At 41.8% G+C, this 17,768-nt stretch overlaps 1 protein-coding gene across 12 annotated transcripts in view; it reads right to left on the bottom strand.

The window, feature by feature from the left end:
• LOC125454981 (protein EFR3 homolog B-like) overlaps positions 1-17,768 on the bottom strand; it is a 151,043-nt gene that overhangs the window by 54,667 nt on the left and 78,608 nt on the right. For 11 of the 12 annotated variants that reach the window (XM_059648793.1, XM_048536406.2, XM_059648796.1 and 8 more), the window contains 5 exons: positions 12,180-12,231; positions 11,251-11,423; positions 8,273-8,348; positions 5,474-5,635; positions 514-645 (listed from right to left, as the gene is read on the bottom strand). In XM_059648793.1, coding sequence (XP_059504776.1) covers positions 514-645; positions 5,474-5,635; positions 8,273-8,348; positions 11,251-11,423; positions 12,180-12,231 — 595 coding nt within the window. The remainder of the gene's footprint in view (positions 1-513; positions 646-5,473; positions 5,636-8,272; positions 8,349-11,250; positions 11,424-12,179; positions 12,232-17,768) is intronic. The other variant, XM_059648795.1, reaches the window with a different exon arrangement.

Genomic DNA, 17,768 nt, shown 5'->3' with positions numbered 1-17,768 from the left:
CATCTTCCAAGCTAATGACCACTTCCATCCAGAAGGACAAGGAAAGCTGATACATGGGAACGCTACCACCTGCAAGTTTCCCTCTAAGCTACTCACTACCCTAATTTGGAATATACTGCTGTTCTTTCAGCGTCACTGGGTCAAAATACTGGAATATCCTCCTGAACGTCATTATGGGTCAACTCACAGCAGATGAGCTGCAGCAGTTCAAGAAGGCAGCCCACCACCACCTTCTCACTCACCTTATAGTCAAATACATTCGAGACATTTTAGTGACTCTTGGGTAGGACATGAATCATAGTATAATATTGGGTATGCAGGGCAGTTTGATCTTAGTAGGATAACAGGTTGGCACAACATGGTGGGCCGAAGGGCCTGTACTACGTTGCACTGTTCTATTGTCTATGTTCTATGTTCCCAAGGGCACTTAGGGACAGGTAATACATGTCCAGCCAGTGATGTTCACATCTCACAAACAAACTGAAGAAAGAAAAACTGCCCAGATAATCTTACCTGCTGTATATTCTGGCAGAAGGCAGGCAGGCTGGTCAGCTGGCTAATGAGGTTCAGATAGGCAGAGCAGAGGGCATGAATTGCACAGCGTGTCCACACAGGCAGGTTATCCTCATTGGTTGATGAAAGTTCCTGTAAATAAAGACACTTTACTGCCTCTTCCAACTGTACTGAACTCAGAGGACAAGACTGCTACATATCTAGATATAAAAACTGAAAGAACTGTCAATGCTGTAAATCAGGAACAAAAACAAGTTGCTGGAAAAGCTCAGCAGATCTTGCAGCATCTGTGAAAAAAAAAACAGAGTTCCTGTTTTGGATCCAGTGACCCTTGCTCAGAACAGATGGTAGCTGGGAAAACGCCAGCTTATGTGCAGAAAATAGGGAGGAGGATAAGGCAGGGAGTAAACGATAGAATAGAGCCCGAAGAGAGAAAAGAGCAGTTGGATAGACAAAGAATAGATCTATCTAAGAGGGTGAATAGTTGTTAATGGGGACTGTTAGTGACTAACAATAGGTAGTGTGTAATGGCAGGCTATGTGATAACAAGGCCTGGTGCACGAGGTAGGAAGCTGGGACATGAGAGTGTTCAGGCCCTAAAATTATTGAACTCGATATTGAGTCCAGAAGGCTGCAGGATCCCCAAGTGGAAAATGAGGTGTTCTTCCATATTGCGTTGAGCTTCGCTGGAGCACTGCAGCAATCCTGAGACAGAGATGTTGGCCAGGGAACAGGGTGGTGTGTCAAAGTGGCACCACTTGTGGTCCGCTTGGGGATCCTGTAGCCCTGTGGCCTCAATATCGAGTTCAATAATTTTAGGGCCGAAACTCTCCCATGTCCTAACTCCCTACCCCACACACCAGGCCTTGTTATCACACAGCTTGCCATTACATACCACCTATTGTTAGTCACTAACAGTCCCCATTAACACCTATTCACTAGTATTGCAGTTTTATGGCATATTTTTATTATGGATTTCACTTATGATTCTCCAATTTAATTGGTGATTTTATTTTCGTTTGCCCCCTCCCCAGTTGTTTTATGTATTTCATAGTCTACCAACACATTAGGCCAAAAGCACAGAAAGTAACCAGCTGATGCCACAGCCAAGTTCACTATCTATAATGTCACCAGAACATGGCCATATTGACCACACTGACAGGGTCTGAAGGAAGTGGCTCTGTTCACAAGCTCTTGGTCAGCATGAAACCAATTTCATCCATGACCTATCGTAAGGTACATGTCACCTACACCAGACTGTCAGCTGCACTGTCAGTTTTACATGCAGTTTAAGAGATCTGTAGATTGAGAGTAATTTGGTGATATTATTGACAAAAGTAAAATGAGGGTGGCTACCTCCCTGAGTTCTGAAAAAAAGTTAGAGAAGTAACCATTGTTTATTTAAACACAGAGATGAGGAGGAATTTCTTTTCTCAGAGTGTAGTGAATCTATGGAATTCTTTACTACAGAGTGTTGTGGGGACTGGATCATTAACTATATTCAAGTATAGACAAAGTTTTAATTAATTAAGGGAAGCAAAGGACAGAGGGACAAAGCAGGAAAGTGATTGAAGGTGATCAGATCAGACATGATTTCATTAATAGCAGAGTAGACTTGATGGGCTGACTGGCCTGCTTCTGCTCCTACAACATATGGTTTTATGATTAACTATCGCACAGGGAGCGCATCTGCAAAGAAGCATCCAAAGGGTTTGACAGAAGAGTTTAATGTCAAAAAATGAGGATATGCACTTTGGTGGGAAGAATCAAAAGACAGGCTAATTTTTAAATGGAAAAAGACTCCAAAAAAGTGAAGCGCAGACAAATCTGGATGTTCTTGTGCATGAAACACAAAATACTAGCATGCAGGTGCAGCAAGTAATTAAGAAAGCAAATGGAATCTGGTCCGTTCTTATGAGGGATTAGAATTTAAAAATAAAGAAGTTTTGTTACAATTGCATAAAGTGTTGGTAAGGCTGACATTAGACTTTGACGGCACTTGACAGACGAGATATTGAGAAGGTGTTTCCACTCGCTGAAATTTCTCAAACTCGGGGGGTGTTCGACATTACAGAATACAGGCACTCATTTAAATCTGAGATGAAAAAGAATTTCTTCTCCACATGGGTAGTGAATGGCTTGAATTCACTACTTCAGAAAATTGTGGAGGCCAAATCACCGAAAGTATTTAAAGAGGAGGTAAATGGATTTTTTGAAATATCAGGGAGTTGATGGAAATGTACAACTGGCACAAATGAGGAGGCATGAAACACAGAAAGCTAGCACACAGGTGCAGCCAGAAGGCTGATGGAATGTTAGTCCTCATTTCAAGGGAGTTGGAATGTCAGAAGAGGGAAGGAAATCTTACTGCAACGGTATAAGGTGCTGGTGCAACCTCACGTGGCATAAAATGAGCAGTTTTAATCGCCTCACTCAAGGAAACAACTTATTTCATTTCAGAGAAGGTTCCCTGGGATTTATTTTTAAATCATTCACAGGATGAGGGCATCACTGGCAAGGCCAGCATTTTTATACTCATTCATATTTGCCCGGAGAGAAGTTAAGAACACAGAAAATTACAGCAAAGGAACAGGCCCTTCAGCCCTCCAAGCCAGCGCCAGATCCTCTATCTAAACCTGTCACCTATTTTCCAAGGATCTGTATCCCTCTGCTCCCTGCCCATTCATGTATCTGTCTAGATACATCTTAAACGATGCTATTGAGCCTGCCTCTAACACCTCTGCTGGCAACGCGTTCCAGGCACCCACCACCCTCTGCATAAAGAACTTTACCATGCATATCTCTCTTAAATGTTTCCCCTCTCACCTTGAAATCATGACTCCTATTAATTGAGTCCCTCACTCTGGGAAAAAAGCTTCTTGCTATCCATCCTGTCTATACCTCTTGTGATTTTGTAGACCTCAATCAGGTTCCCCCTCAATCTCCATCTTTCTAATGTAAATAATCCTAATCTACTCAACCTCTCTTCATAGCTAGTGTCCTCCATACCTGGCAACATCCTAGTGAACCTCCTCTGCAGCCTCTCCAAAGCGTCCACATCCTTTTGGTAATGTGGTGACCAGAGCTGTATGCAGTATTCCAAATGTGGCTGAACCAAAGTCCTATACAACCGTAACATGACCTGCCAACTCTTGTACTCAATACCCCGTCCGATGAATGAAAGCATGCCATATGCCTTCTTGACCACACCGTTGACTTGTGTAGCGACCTTCAGGGAATAATGGACTGAAACATCCAGATCTCTCTGTGTATCAATTTCCCCCAGGGGAAATTTTTCCATTTACTACATAGTTTGCTTTTGAATTGGATCTTCCAAAATGCATCACCTTGCATTTGCCTGGATTGAACTTCACCTGCCATTTCTCCACCCAACTCTCCAGTCTATCTATATTCTGCTGCATTCTCCGACAGTCCCCTTCACTATTTGCTATTCCACCAATCTTAGTGTCCTCTGCAAACTTGCTAATCAGGCCATCTATACCTTCCTCCAAATCATTATCACAAACAACAGTGGTCCCAACATGGATCCCTGTGGAACACCGCTGGTCACAGGTTTCAATTTTGAGAAACTCCCTTCCACTACAACTCTCTGTCTCCTGTTTCCCAGCCAGTTCTCTATCCATCTAACTAGTACAATCTCGTGCGACCTCACTTTCTCAGTCACCCTACCGTGGACTACATTATCAAACGCCTTACTGAAGTCCATGTATGTGACAGCATCAACTTGGTCACTTCCTCAAAGAATTCTATCAAGTTGGTAAGACATGACCTTCCCTGCATAAAAACATACTGCCTATCACTAATGAGTCAATTTTCTTCCAAATGTAAATAGATCGTATCCCTCAGTATCTTCTACAGTTAAGTATCAACCACATTGCTGTAGGTCTGGAATCACATATAGGCCAGACCAGGTGAGGATGGCAATTTCTTTCTTTTAATAACATTAGTGAACCAGATGGACCTTTCCCAAAAATCAATTCAAGGTCATCATTAGACTCTTAATTCCAGAATTTTTTAATTGAATTCAAATTCCACCAGCTGCAGTGGCAGGATTTGAAACCATGCCTCAGAACATTACCTGGGTCCCTGAATTAACAATCCAGAAATAATGACACTGAGCCATTGCCTCCCCTGGATGATCCTTGTATGGAGGGATTGTCTTATGATCAAATTTTAAACATGTTGGGACTCATTGGAATTTGCAAGAATGAAAGGTGATCTCGATGACACATGTAGGATTCTTAAGGGGCTTGACATGTAGATGCTGAGGGAGGTCATGAGACAGTCTGACAGCGGAGGATATATTCTCAGAATTAGGGGGCATAATTTATGCTTCAGGTGAAAAGGAATTTCTTCTCTGAGGGTTTTGAGTCTTTGGAACTCCTTCTCGCAGAGAGCTGTGGGAGCAGAGGCCTTGTGTACATTTAAGGGTGTCAGTTGGATTATTAATCAGCAGATAGCAAGGGATATGGGAAAAGGACAGGAAAGTGGGCATAAGGAAAGTCAGATCAGTCATGATTCTATCAACGGTGGAGCAGGCTTAAGGAGCTGAATGTCCTACTCTTGTTCCTATTTCCTATGGTTTTATAGTAAACTAATTGGGTTTTACTAGCAATCAACAATAATTGTATGGTCATTTTAAGACTCTTATTTCAAGGCTTTCTTTTTATTGAATTCTAGTTCCAGCATGTTGTTATTTAAATCCAGAGCCCCAGAAAATTACCTGACTATCTTGATTAATAGCCTAGTGATAAAATCACGAGGTCATTGCCTCCCCCCACCCCCAGTTAAGTTTTTTTAACTTTTATGTTCTTTTGTTTTAACTGGAGGCCATATGGGATAGTCACTTGTTTAAAATTAACACAGTGGAACATATGATGACTGGAACGAGACATCCAAGATGAGGATTCACCAAAGTATTATATAACAAAGGACATACCTGGAGGGCTAATACCACACGAATAAGATCCACAACTACCTCCTCATTGGCCAGCTCAACGCTGATGAGTGCAAGCATGGCGTATAGAGCATCATAGTGGATATGGGAGTTATTCTCCTGTTTACAGCTCATATAGATGTATCTGTACAATGTCTGTGAGTGCTGCAAAAAAAGATGCAAACTTTCATCAAAATGGGCAGTTATTCACGACCCAAAGAATGTGGAAATTCCTGCTGGATTAGACGCTAAGCCTAAAAAGATAGCATGAGGGAGCAGGGGAATTAGAAGAAATCTTGAAACAAAATTTGGTTGTCATTTTAATCCATTCCCACCAGGAAAGAACAAAGAACAAAAAACAAAGAAAATTACAGCACAGGAACAGGCCCTTCGGCCCTCCAAGGCTGCGCCAATCGAGATCCTGTATCTAAACCTGTCAGCTATTTTCCCTTTGCTCCCTGCCCACATTGTACCTGTCCAGATACATCTTAAAAGACACCATCGTGTCTGCGTCTACCACCTCCGCTGGCAACGCGTTTCAGGCACCCACCACCCTCTGCGTAAAGAGCTTTCTACGCATTTCTCCCATAAACTTTCCTCCACTCACTTTTAACTCATGACCCCTAGTAATTGAGTCCCCCACTCTGGGAAAAAGCTTCTTGTTATCCACCCTGTCTATACACCTCATGATTTTGTAAACGTCAAATTTGATTCCCCCTCAATCCCCGTCTTTCTAATGAAAATAAAAGAGGGAAATATGAAGAGGACACATTGGTTATGGTATTGATACAATGGAGTGTAATTGGATATGGAGGAGCCATACGAAGATAAAACAGACAGGTACTGGGAAGAAGTGGGGTATAGAGGGGACAAACTGGAGAGCAGTGGAATATGAGAGGACACACCAGGGACGAATGAGATGTGGAGTATCCGGCTGGGGAACATTGAGGTGTGGAATGTCCTACTGGGTACGAACATGAGTGGCTTGCTACATTATGTCAGAACAGTTAAGAGTGGAATGGGGAAATCTGGGACTTGATATAACCTTTACCTTAGCTTAATTCTTTTGTAAACCTGTATTGGAACACACTGCACGGTCTGTGGATTTTCGGGTCATCACTTTAATTCTAGCAGTCAAACAAACTTTCCAAAAAAAAGTCATTGGATTCTGGAGAAGTACCACAGGATTTGAAAACAGGTAATTTTACACTCCTATTCAAGGCAAAAAAATTGGCAATGTTAAGCCGATTAGCCTAATATACATTGTTGGAAAATTATTGGAATCAATTATGAAGGAAGTAATAGAAGTACATTTGGAAAATCATAATCTATTCAAGCAGAGTCAGCACAGCTTCATAAAAGGGAAATTGTGTCTGGCTAATTGATTTGAGTTTTATGAGGAAGTCTCAGAGTGGATAGAGAGGTGTGTTGGATTTGGACTTTCGGAAGGTGTTCAACAAGGTACCTTACAAAAAGTTAAATCATAGGATCCCATTATCTTGGATGCAGTATAATGACATGAGAAAAGAATTGGCAAGTGGGGATAAGGGTTTCTTTTTCAGGTTGGTGACCAATGAATAGTGGGTTCCACAGGCACTAGTGCTGGGACCACAAGATATTTACAAATGACTGGTAGGAAGTAAGTGTAGTGTAGTCAATTTTTCAGACAGCATGAAAATTGGTGGAAAGACAGGTTGTGAGAGGGGTACAAACATTTTGCAAAGAGACCTTGGTTGGTTAAGGAAGTGGGCAAAAGTTGGCAAATGGAGTACAATGTGGGAAAATGTGCAGTTGTTCATTTTAGAAGGGAGATCAAAAGAACAGAGTATTGTTTAAATGGAAAGAAACTGCAGAAAGCTGCAACACAAAGGGACTTGGGGGAATTTGTGCATGAAACACAGAAATTTTTTTCTGAAGAGGGGTCCCGAACCGAAATGTCAAGCTTTCCTGCTCCTCTGATGCTGCTTAGCCTGCTGTGTTCATCCAGCTTTACACCGTGTTATCTCAGATTCTCCAGCATTGGCAGTTCCTACTATCTCTGGAGTACTATGAGCAGTTTTGATCCCATTATTTAAGAAAAAATATATCATTTCATTGAGGATGGTCACAGAGGTTCATTAGGATGATAAAAACCAAAAGAACTGTGTATGCTGTAAATCAGGAGCAAAAACAGAAGTTGCTGGGAAAGCTCATCTGGTCTGGCAGCACCTGTGAAGAGAAAATCAGCATTAACATCTCAAGTCCAATATTCTGAGGAAGGGTTCCCTGTACCCAAAACGTTAACTCTGATTTTCTCTTCACAGATGCTGCTAGGCCTACTGAGCTTTTCCAGCAACTTCAGTTTTTGTTCATTATGATCATCCCAGGTACGGAGGGACTGTCTTATGTGCAAAGGCTAAACAACTTGGGACTCATTGGCATTTAGAAGAATGGGAGGTGATCTCATTGAACCATTAAGGGGTTTGACAGGGTAAACGCTGAGAGGATGCTTCCTCATGAGAGAGTCTAAGAACAGAGGGCATAGTCTCAGAATAAACAGGAACTAATTTAAGACTAAGCTGAGGAGAAATTCCTTCGCTGAGATGCTTGAAAGTCTTTGGAACTCCTTTCCAGAGGGAGATATGGGGGCAGAGTCCATGTGAACATGTATGGCTGAGATAGGTGAATAGACAGATTTGTGATTAGTAAGCGAATGAAGGGTTACAGAGAAACTGCAGGAAAAGCAGATATGAGGAATGAGATGTTAAACGGCCCACTGCTATTTCTTATGGTCTTAAACTCAGGAGAATACCAGAGGCTCACCTTCTTCATAAACAGAGTATCCTGTCGGGAACACTTGTCCACTTTTAGCATGAGTACAGAGATGTCTGAAACAATACTGAGGAGGAAGAGGAAAACACTATCAGTCTCAGAAGACTCAGACACACTCATACAGATGGACAGATTTGGATAGATACAGACAAAAACACTGAAATAAAAGATATATTTCTGGTCACAAACACAGACTTATTCAAAAAGTGTCTAGAAATGCAGATCAATGCCATAGCCTGCAGGGTTCTGGTCTAAATGTGGGATTAAGCTGGAAAATTTGCTTTCTCTGATGGCACAAACATGGCTGATGAAGTCACCTTTTTCTGTGCTGTAATCTTTCTATTATGCTGTATAGAGGGCACACAGATACAGACACACAGAAATATACCTAAGAATAGACAGACATGATAGGACATTGGACAGCAATTCAAAAATGCTTTTTGCACCAATATTAATAGCAGTCTGCCAGGCCAATCAATATGCATTCTTCCTTCAATGCCTGATGGCAAAATGGTGGAATTTGATGATTTGATGATAGTCAAATTTCAGGTGACAGATGCTGTGAAATTTATGTTTTCTTGATGAAATACTAAATCACACTTTTTCACAAATTTTGCGCAGCACCCAGTGTTGAACTTGAATTCTGAAATGCCACCTTCTTTTACTTCTTTGAGACTGTGTTGTGAGCAGTAATATAACACTTTTGCCCATGTTTTCTCACACATTCTATTACTTATTTCTCCTATTTAGATTGAGTTGCATACTTGTTATTCGTTCTTGAAGGCATCATGGTTAATCATGTAATATGTATTAGTCTATTAAAGTCTAAAGGTTCCCACTTGTGCCTTTAATTAATAGAATTTTAAGTTACCAATAAGTAATCAATAACCCCAAATGGTTTGATCCCTGACAACTAGATTAGATTAAATTAGGCTTTATTGTCACATGTAGCCAGGTACAAAAGTACAGGAGAACAGTGAAAAGTATAGAGTCACCACTCTCCAGGTCCCAAATTAGCATATAATAGTTACAAGTAAAAACAAGGGCAGAAATTAAGGAAACAGAAACAAAAGGAAAAGAAAATGTCCAGATTAGAGTAGACATTTACATTGAAGAATAAAGAAAATTACAGCACAGGAACAGGTCTTTCAGCCCTCCAAGCCTGCGCCGATTGAGTGTATGAAAAATTATATCTTTTTATGCCAAGATTATGGAGTTGATTATAGAACATAGAACAGTACAGCACAGAACAGGCCCTTCAGCCCACGATGTTGTGCCGACCATTGATCCTCATGTATGCACCCTCAAATTTCTGTGACCATATGCATGTCCAGCAGTCTCTTAAATGTCCCCAATGATCTTGCTTCCACAACTGCTGCTGGCAACGCATTCCATGCTCTCACAACTCTCTGTGTAAAGAACCCGCCTCTGACATCCCCTCTATACTTTCCTCCAACCAGCTTAAAACTATGACCCCTCGTGTTAGCCATTTCTGCCCTGGCAAATAGTCTGGCTATCAACTCTATCTATGCCTCTCATTATCTTGTATACCTCAATTAGGTCCCCTCTCCTCCTCCTTTTCTCCAATGAAAAGAGTCCGAGCTCAGTCAACCTCTCTTCATAAGATAAGCCCTCCAGTCCAGGCAGCATCCTGGTAAACCTCCTCTGAACCCTCTCCAAAGCATCCACATCTTTCCTATAATAGGGCGACCAGAACTGGACGCAGTATCCCAAGTGTGGTCTAACCAAAGTTTTATAGAGCTGCAACAAGATCTCACGACTCTTAAACTCAATCCCCCTGCTAATGAAAGCCAAAACACCATATGCTTTCTTAACAACCCTGTCCACTTGGGTGGCCATTTTGAGGGATCTATGTATCTGCACGCCAAGATCCCTCTGTTCCTCCACACTGCCAAGAATCCTATCCTTAATCCTGAATTCAGCTTTCAAATTCGACCTTCCAAAATGCATCACCTCGCATTTATCCAAGTTGAACTCCATCTGCCACCTCTCAGCCCATCTCTGCATCCTGTCAATGTCCCGCTGCAGCCTACAACAGCCCTCTATAGTGTCAACGACACCTCCAACCTTCGTGTCGTCTGCAAACTTGCTGACCCATCCTTCAATCCCCTTATCCAAGTCATTAATAAAAATTACAAACAGTAGAGGCCCAAGGACAGAGCCCTGTGGAACACCACTCACCACCAGGCAGAATATTTTCCTTCTACTACCACTCGCTGTCTTCTGTTGGCCAGCCAATTCTGTATCCAGACAATTAAGTTCCCCTGTATCCCATTTCTCCTGACCTTCTGAATGAGCCTACCATGGGGAACCTTATCAAATTTAATAACATAATAAATAATAATTTTAAAACAAAGCAAACTTATGAATGAATGTATGTGCTATGTGCAAGACAGCACATAAGTAATGGCGTCAGGAAGAACTTTTACAAAACACTCATTCAGCTTTAAACAGGAAGCAGCGCACTGTAGGGAGATGAAGGCTTTTGAGAAGATCCTGAAAAGATTCTGGAGAATAGTCCAATGATAATGAACTTAAGTTCCCAGGTGGCTGGAGAAGCTAGACTTGTTCTCATGTGAGAAGAGATGGTTGAGATGAGATTCATAGAAATAATTAGGACCATGAGCAGTCGTGACAGATCAGATAAAGAAAAATTGTTTCCACTGGTGAATAATTGAGAACCACAGACACCGAATTGAGCTGATTGAATATGAACCAACTGCAACAAGAGGCACAGCAAGTGGTAGGATCTTCAACGTATGTCTGAAAATATGGTGAAGGCAGATTCGATTGTGGATTTCAAAATGAATTTGATTATGTGAAGAACGAAGATTTGCAAGGCTAGCACTAACTGAATTGTTCTTGCAGAGGGTCAATATAAACATGACAGACTGAATGGCCTGGTTCCATGTTGTTCTAGAAGTGTAAAGGTTACATTTGGGACATACCTGACATGAGAGAACTTGTGTCTATTTCCTTGGCGGTCGATCAGACTGAGAAGGATTTCTATGACAAGGAGGCGAAGTTCAGCATCCTCCATTAATGAGGCAGAGAGAAGAGGTTCCAGGAAGGAGGTGGGCAGGGTTGCTAAAAGATTATTGCTCTGGAATCCAATTGTCACCTTCAAGTAAAATAAATTTTAAAAATTGTAAACAACAACCAAGCCCACTACGGAATGGTCAGAGGAACAAACTGTAGTAATAAGCACAAAAATAACTTAGATTCATATGACAATAAAATGTGAGGCTGGATGAACACAGCAGGCCCAGCAGCATCTCAGGAGCACAAAAGCTGACGTTTCGGGCTTAGACCCTTCATCAGAGAGCTCTCTGATGAAGGGTCTAGGCCCGAAACGTCAGCTTTTGTGCTCCTGAGATGCTGCTGGGCCTGCTGTGTTCATCCAGCCTCACATTTTATTATCTTGGATTCTCCAGCATCTGCAGTTCCCATTATCACTTAGATTCATATGACTCATCTTTTAAATACTTAACCATGATTTACACCTAAATTTCTGCATATCCTAGTGTAGGAATGCTCACCATGGCAGGCTGGAATACAGTTCCACCATAATGTACATAGTTCACTCAAACTCTATCTGGACAGGTATAGCTCAGGATTAGATACAATGTACAGCATCTTCCACACTGTCCTCATCAAAAACGCCCAGGACAGGTATAACAAAGCATTTAATTGGGAGCACTGCATTTCAGAGTTGGAAGTCTTGAGTGAACTTCTTTCTGTGTTCTCAAAATGTAACCCTGATTGCACCTAGATAACTATTTACCTGGTGATTTAGGTATGCACAGCTGAGCCACATTCTGACTTTGCCATTGTGCCTGCACTGGACCAGTGGGGGAATATTTTTGAAAAGTCATACCTGTAGGAGGGATTTTAGCAACATCAATTGAATCATTCGATTTCCATTGTCCCTGCAACAGGAAGCAGAATAAGAAACAAGAGTTCAGTCAAAGGCCTGTTTTGCTGACATGTATACAGAATACCGAAATAATCGGTCAGATGACAGCAGATACTGGTACAGAGCTGTATCAGGCTGTGCCATCTCTTCTACTCTGTGATTTGACCATACAATTGGGATAGTTGTGCTGATGTCTGGAGCACTAGGGTACTCTGCAGAATCACAGCAGCACTCCTCTCCACTAAACTTTTTAAATAAATTCACTCATGGAACGTTAGCATTGCTATAGGGGCCAGCATTTGCTGCTATCTCTAGCTGCCTTTGAGAAGATGGTGGTGAGCTGCCTTCATGAACCGCTCCACTCTATTTAGACCCTATCTGGACACTAATGGTGCATTAGATTGGGAGTTCCAGGATTTCGGCCCTGCCACACTGAAGGATCAGCAATATATTTCCAAGCCAAGGTGGCGAGTTTCTTATGCATGAGTGACTGGTAGCTCTATTTCAGAATCACAGAACTCTCAGTGCAGAGTAAGGTCATTTGGCATGTTGTATGTGCACTGGCTTTTTGAAGATGCACTATGACTTCGTGCCACTACTCAGTCTTTTCACCATAACCCTGAACATTATTTCTGTTCAAATAATCAGCTAATGCCCTCTCAAATGCTTTTATTGAACCTGCCTCCATGATAGACCACTACCACTGTCCAGGCAGTGTTTTGTGGATCCTAAACAGTTTTTTGCTCATATCACATTTATAAACTATTTTAAATCTGTGCCCTCTTGTTCTTCATCCTTTTACAATTGGAACAATGTGCATCTGTCCATTCTGTCGAGGCCTCTCATGATTTTAAAACTTCTATCAGATCTCCTCTTTGCCTTCTCCTTGCCAAAGAAAACAGTACTAAATTCTCCAATGTACCTTCATACCTTAAGTTTTTCATCCTTGGAGCCATTCTTGTCAATTTCTTCCATGTTGTCTATTGCTCCCAGACCGTACACAATGCTCCAGTTGAGGCCTACCTACTATCTTATACAAGTTCATAACAAGTGTTTTGCTCTTATACTTAAATATCCCTATTAATGAAAGCTAGAATACTGTATGCTTTTTAGAACGTTGTCTCCATCTGTGTTGCCATGTTTATTGACTCAAGTATTTATACATCCCAATCTCTCTGTTCCTGCACATCTTTTACAGCAGTAACCTTTCATTTTATACTGTCTCTCCACGTTCCCTATATTTAAATGTATCACTTCACATTTTTCGGAGATTTCATCTGCCACCTATCTGCCCACTCTACTTTTATCATTTTGAAGATCTACACTATCCTCCTCACAGTTTACAATGCTTCCAAGTTTTGTGCCATATACAAATATTGAAATTGTCCCCTGAAAACAAGATATAGATCATGAACATACAATGGGAAAAGCAAGGCTTTCAACTTCAACGCCTGTGGAACTCCACTGCCAACTTTCTTCCTTTAACAATTTGTCTCTGTTTCCTGTCGCTCAGCCAGTTTTGTATCCAATTTGCTGCCGTCCTTTTCATTCCTATCACTTATTTCACAAGTCTGTTGTGTGGTACTGTATCAAGGGACCTCATTCATCCAATGAATCTTCACATATATCACTTCGCCAGCATGGCCCATAACAACCTTTTCTGTTATGTCTTCAAAAAACTAAAAATAGTTTAACACAACTGGCCCTTAAGAAATTCATGCTGGCTGTCTTTTAATTAACCCACATCTGCTATATGATTATGAATTGTAGGCAAAATTATTATTCCTAGATGTTGTCCCATTACCAAAGTTGAACTAACTGGTCTGTAATTGCTGGGCTTGACCTTAGAGGTTTCTGGCAAAGCGATTGTGGAAATACCATTTCACTTGTGGGCAGTTCAACAAGGCAGCTCACCAGCAACTCCTCCAGTTGTTATGGACAGGCAATAAATGCTAGCCCAGTCAGCAAAGTCCAATCCCTTGAATGGGTTTTAAAAATATTCTTCTTTCTCATATTCTAGTCACTGGTCTGTTACTAGGCGAGGCGTGAGGAGGAATTGCACAGACTTCAGTTACTTTATTGCTCACTCTTATAGTAGGGGTTTTGTATAATAATTTGAGAGGCCAATTCAAAAGGGTGGCACAGTGATTAGCAATGCTTCCTTGGGTTTGATTCTACTCAGGCGACTATGTGTGTGGAGTTTGTGCATTCTCATCATGTCTGTGTGGGTTTCTGCCAGGTTTCTTCCCACAGTCCAAAGATGAGCAGGTTAGGTGGATTGGCCATGCTAAATTGTTCAGAGTGCCCAGGGATGTGCAGGCTAGGTGGATTAGCCATGGGAAATGCAGGATTACAGGGATAGGATGTGGGGCAGGGGAGGGGGGTGGTGTAGGTTGGGGTGGGATGTTCTTCGAAGAGTCAGTGTGGACTCAGTGAGCTGAATGGCCTGCTTCTACACCGTGGGGATTCTAAAGTCTAAAAATATATTACAATGATTTCTTCCTGTTTCTCTATCATGCTTGTTAGCTCCTCAAAGAATTCCAGTATATTTGTCAGGCACAATTTTCCCTTCATAAAGCCATACTGATTCTGCTTGATTGTATTATATATTTCTAAATGCTCTGCTATTACATCCTTTATAATGGACTCTAACATTGATGTATGAAGAGAGACTGGTGTGGTTAGGATTATATTTACTGAAGTTTAGAAAAATGTGGAGGATTTCATAGAAATCTATAAAATTCTAACAGGACTAAACAGGGTAAACGTAGCAAAGATATTCCCGAGGACCAGGGAATCTAGAACTGGGGGGTCACAGGCTAAGGGTTTGGGGTAGAGTATGTAGGGAAAAGATGAAATATTTCTTCACCTCGAGATTGGTGAGCCTGTGGAATTCGCTACCTCAAAACTGAGAGCGCTCTGTCTCTGTGAAAGCTCCCTCTGCTGGGCAAAGCCAATGGTTCCAAAGCTGAGAAAAAAGGTTGCCATTTAAGATAGAAATAACACAACGTGGAGCTGGAGGAACACAGCAAGCCAGGCAGTATTGGAGGAGCAGGAAAATTGACGTTTTGGGTCAGGCCCCTCTTCAGACCCTTTTCTGAAGAAGGATCCCGACCCGAAATATCAGCTTTCTGGCTCCTCTTACGCTGCCTGGCCTGCTGTGTTCCTCCAGCTCCACACTGTGCTACGTCAGCAGTTCTAACTATCTCTGAGTCATTTAAATTAGTAACTTTCATGACCCTGGATTGCCCCAAAACACTGCACACTATTGGTAATGTATGAGACAGTAACTAACTCAGATACAGCAGTATCTCACAAAGAGCATCATGACAAAAGCTAGATAACCTATTTTAGTAGTGTTGGTTGAGGGTTAAATACTGGCAAAGACAGCAGGATATTTCACATGCTATTCTTACAGAAAGTGCCAAGGACTCTTATACCTACTAGTGAGGGCAAATAAGATTATACCTGAAAAATGGGATCTCTGAAGCATTGAACTGCCTCTGTTCACTGTTAGTGCTGTTCCTCCAAAACTGTTCTTCCTCATTTCCTTCACTCTGGCTTTGCAGCTTTCCCTAAGTAACACCTCTCTAACAGTGGAGTTCTTCCTCATTACTATCCAACAGCAGGATAGTTCGCTCACAATACTGCTCCTCCAACCTGGCGTTCTTCCTCAGTACATTCTCTGGCAGTGCAGTTCTTCCACAGTAAAGGAACAAAAACAATGAGGACCAGACGGCTGCTCACTCATTCGACAGAAACAACGGTAGTGCTTTAAACCTGAGGGTAAACATGCCTCAGGCAATTGGGTGAGACTGATTAGATAGTTCTTTAGTGGTAAATTCAGCCACTCAAACAGTGTGGGGCAATTGAATCTGCATTGTTGGTGTCACTCTGCATTGCAAACCAGCTGTCTAGTCAACTAAGCTAACTGACTAAATTGCAGGACTGCCTCTTCAAAACAGCAGATCTCCCTCGGTGCTGCAACTGTGACATTACAACATTCCTTCAGTCATAAACATCTGATAGTATAGCACTCCATCAATATTGCCCCTTTGACAGTGTGATTGCCCCTCAGTGCTGCCTGCTGTGATGAGAGAAACATAAGAACATAAGCTAGGCTGGGTAATTAAGACTTGGAGAATCATCCGCCATTTAATATATTCATGGCCGATTTCAACTTCGCTTTCCCATCTGGTCCCCATAACTTTAACCCATTACCAATTAAAAATCTATCTATCTTCTAGTTAATTTTATTTGGTGTCAGGCATCCATCGCATTCTGGGGTCATGAATTCCACAGATTCATGACACTTGGAGAGAAACCTGTCTTCTCTGTTTTAAATCTTCCATCCCTTAACTAAAACTATAACCCTTGTTCTTCATTGCCCCACAAGGGAAAATATCTGCTCTGTGCCTACTTTGTCAATCTACTTTAGCATATTATATACCTCAATTAAATATCATCTCATTGTTCTAAACTCTAGTGAGCACAAGCCTAAACAACTCAATCTCTCCCCATAAGACAAGCCTTTCAAATCTGACATTAATCTCATGGACTTTCTTTGAACTTCCTCCAATGCAACGTCATCCTTCCTCAAGTATGGGGATCAAAACTGTATGGAGTAGAGTCATAGAGTCATACAGCATGGAAACAGGCCCTTTGGCCAAACTCATCCATGCCAACCAGGCTTCTGAAACTGAACTAATCCCATTTGTCTGCACTTGGCCCGTATGCCTCTAAACCTTTCCTATCCATGTCCTGTCCAAATGTTTTTTTAAATGTTCTACCTATATCTGCCTCCATCACTTCCTCTGGTAGCTTGTTCCATGCACACACCACCATCTGTGTGAAAAAAATTGCCCCTCAGTTCCCTTTTAAATCTTTTCCATCTCATCTTAAACTTATGCCTTCCAGTTTAGGACTCCCCTATCCTAGGGAAAAGGCCTTGACCATTCATCTATGATCTTCTTGATTTCATAAATCTCTATAAGGTCACCTCTCAGCCTCCAACGCTGGAGAGAAAGAAGTCCCAGCCTATGCAGCCTCTCTTTGTAACTCAAAACCGCCAATCCTGGCAACATCCTTCTAATTGTTTTGTGTATGCTTTCTAGCTTAACAACATTCTTCCTATAGCAGTGTGACAAGAATTGTATGCAGGGTTCTAAAAGTAACCTCACCAATTTCTTGTACAGCTGCAACAGGACGTCCCAACTCCTGCACTCATTGCTCTGACCAATGAAGGCAAGAGCCCAAATGCCGTCTCACCAACCTGTCTGCCTGTGACATCTCTTTCAAGGAATTATGTACCTGCATGTCTTGGTCTCTGTTTGACAACACTGCCAAGGCCCCTACCATTAACTGTGTAAGTCCTGTCCTGGTTTGCCTTACCAAAATGCAACACCTCGCATTTATCGAAATTAAGCTCTACCTGTCACTTCTTGGCCAATTGGCCCATTTTGTTTTACTGTTGGGTATCCTTCTTCATGTCCTCCAAACCACCAATTTTTGTGTCTTCTACAAACTTGCTAACAAAACCACCCATACTCT

Source organism: Stegostoma tigrinum, chromosome 9 (genome assembly GCF_030684315.1).
Source record: "Stegostoma tigrinum isolate sSteTig4 chromosome 9, sSteTig4.hap1, whole genome shotgun sequence".
In the NCBI taxonomy this organism is placed as follows: Eukaryota; Metazoa; Chordata; class Chondrichthyes; order Orectolobiformes; family Stegostomatidae; genus Stegostoma; species Stegostoma tigrinum.
This window is presented reverse-complemented; position numbering and strand designations above follow the sequence as displayed.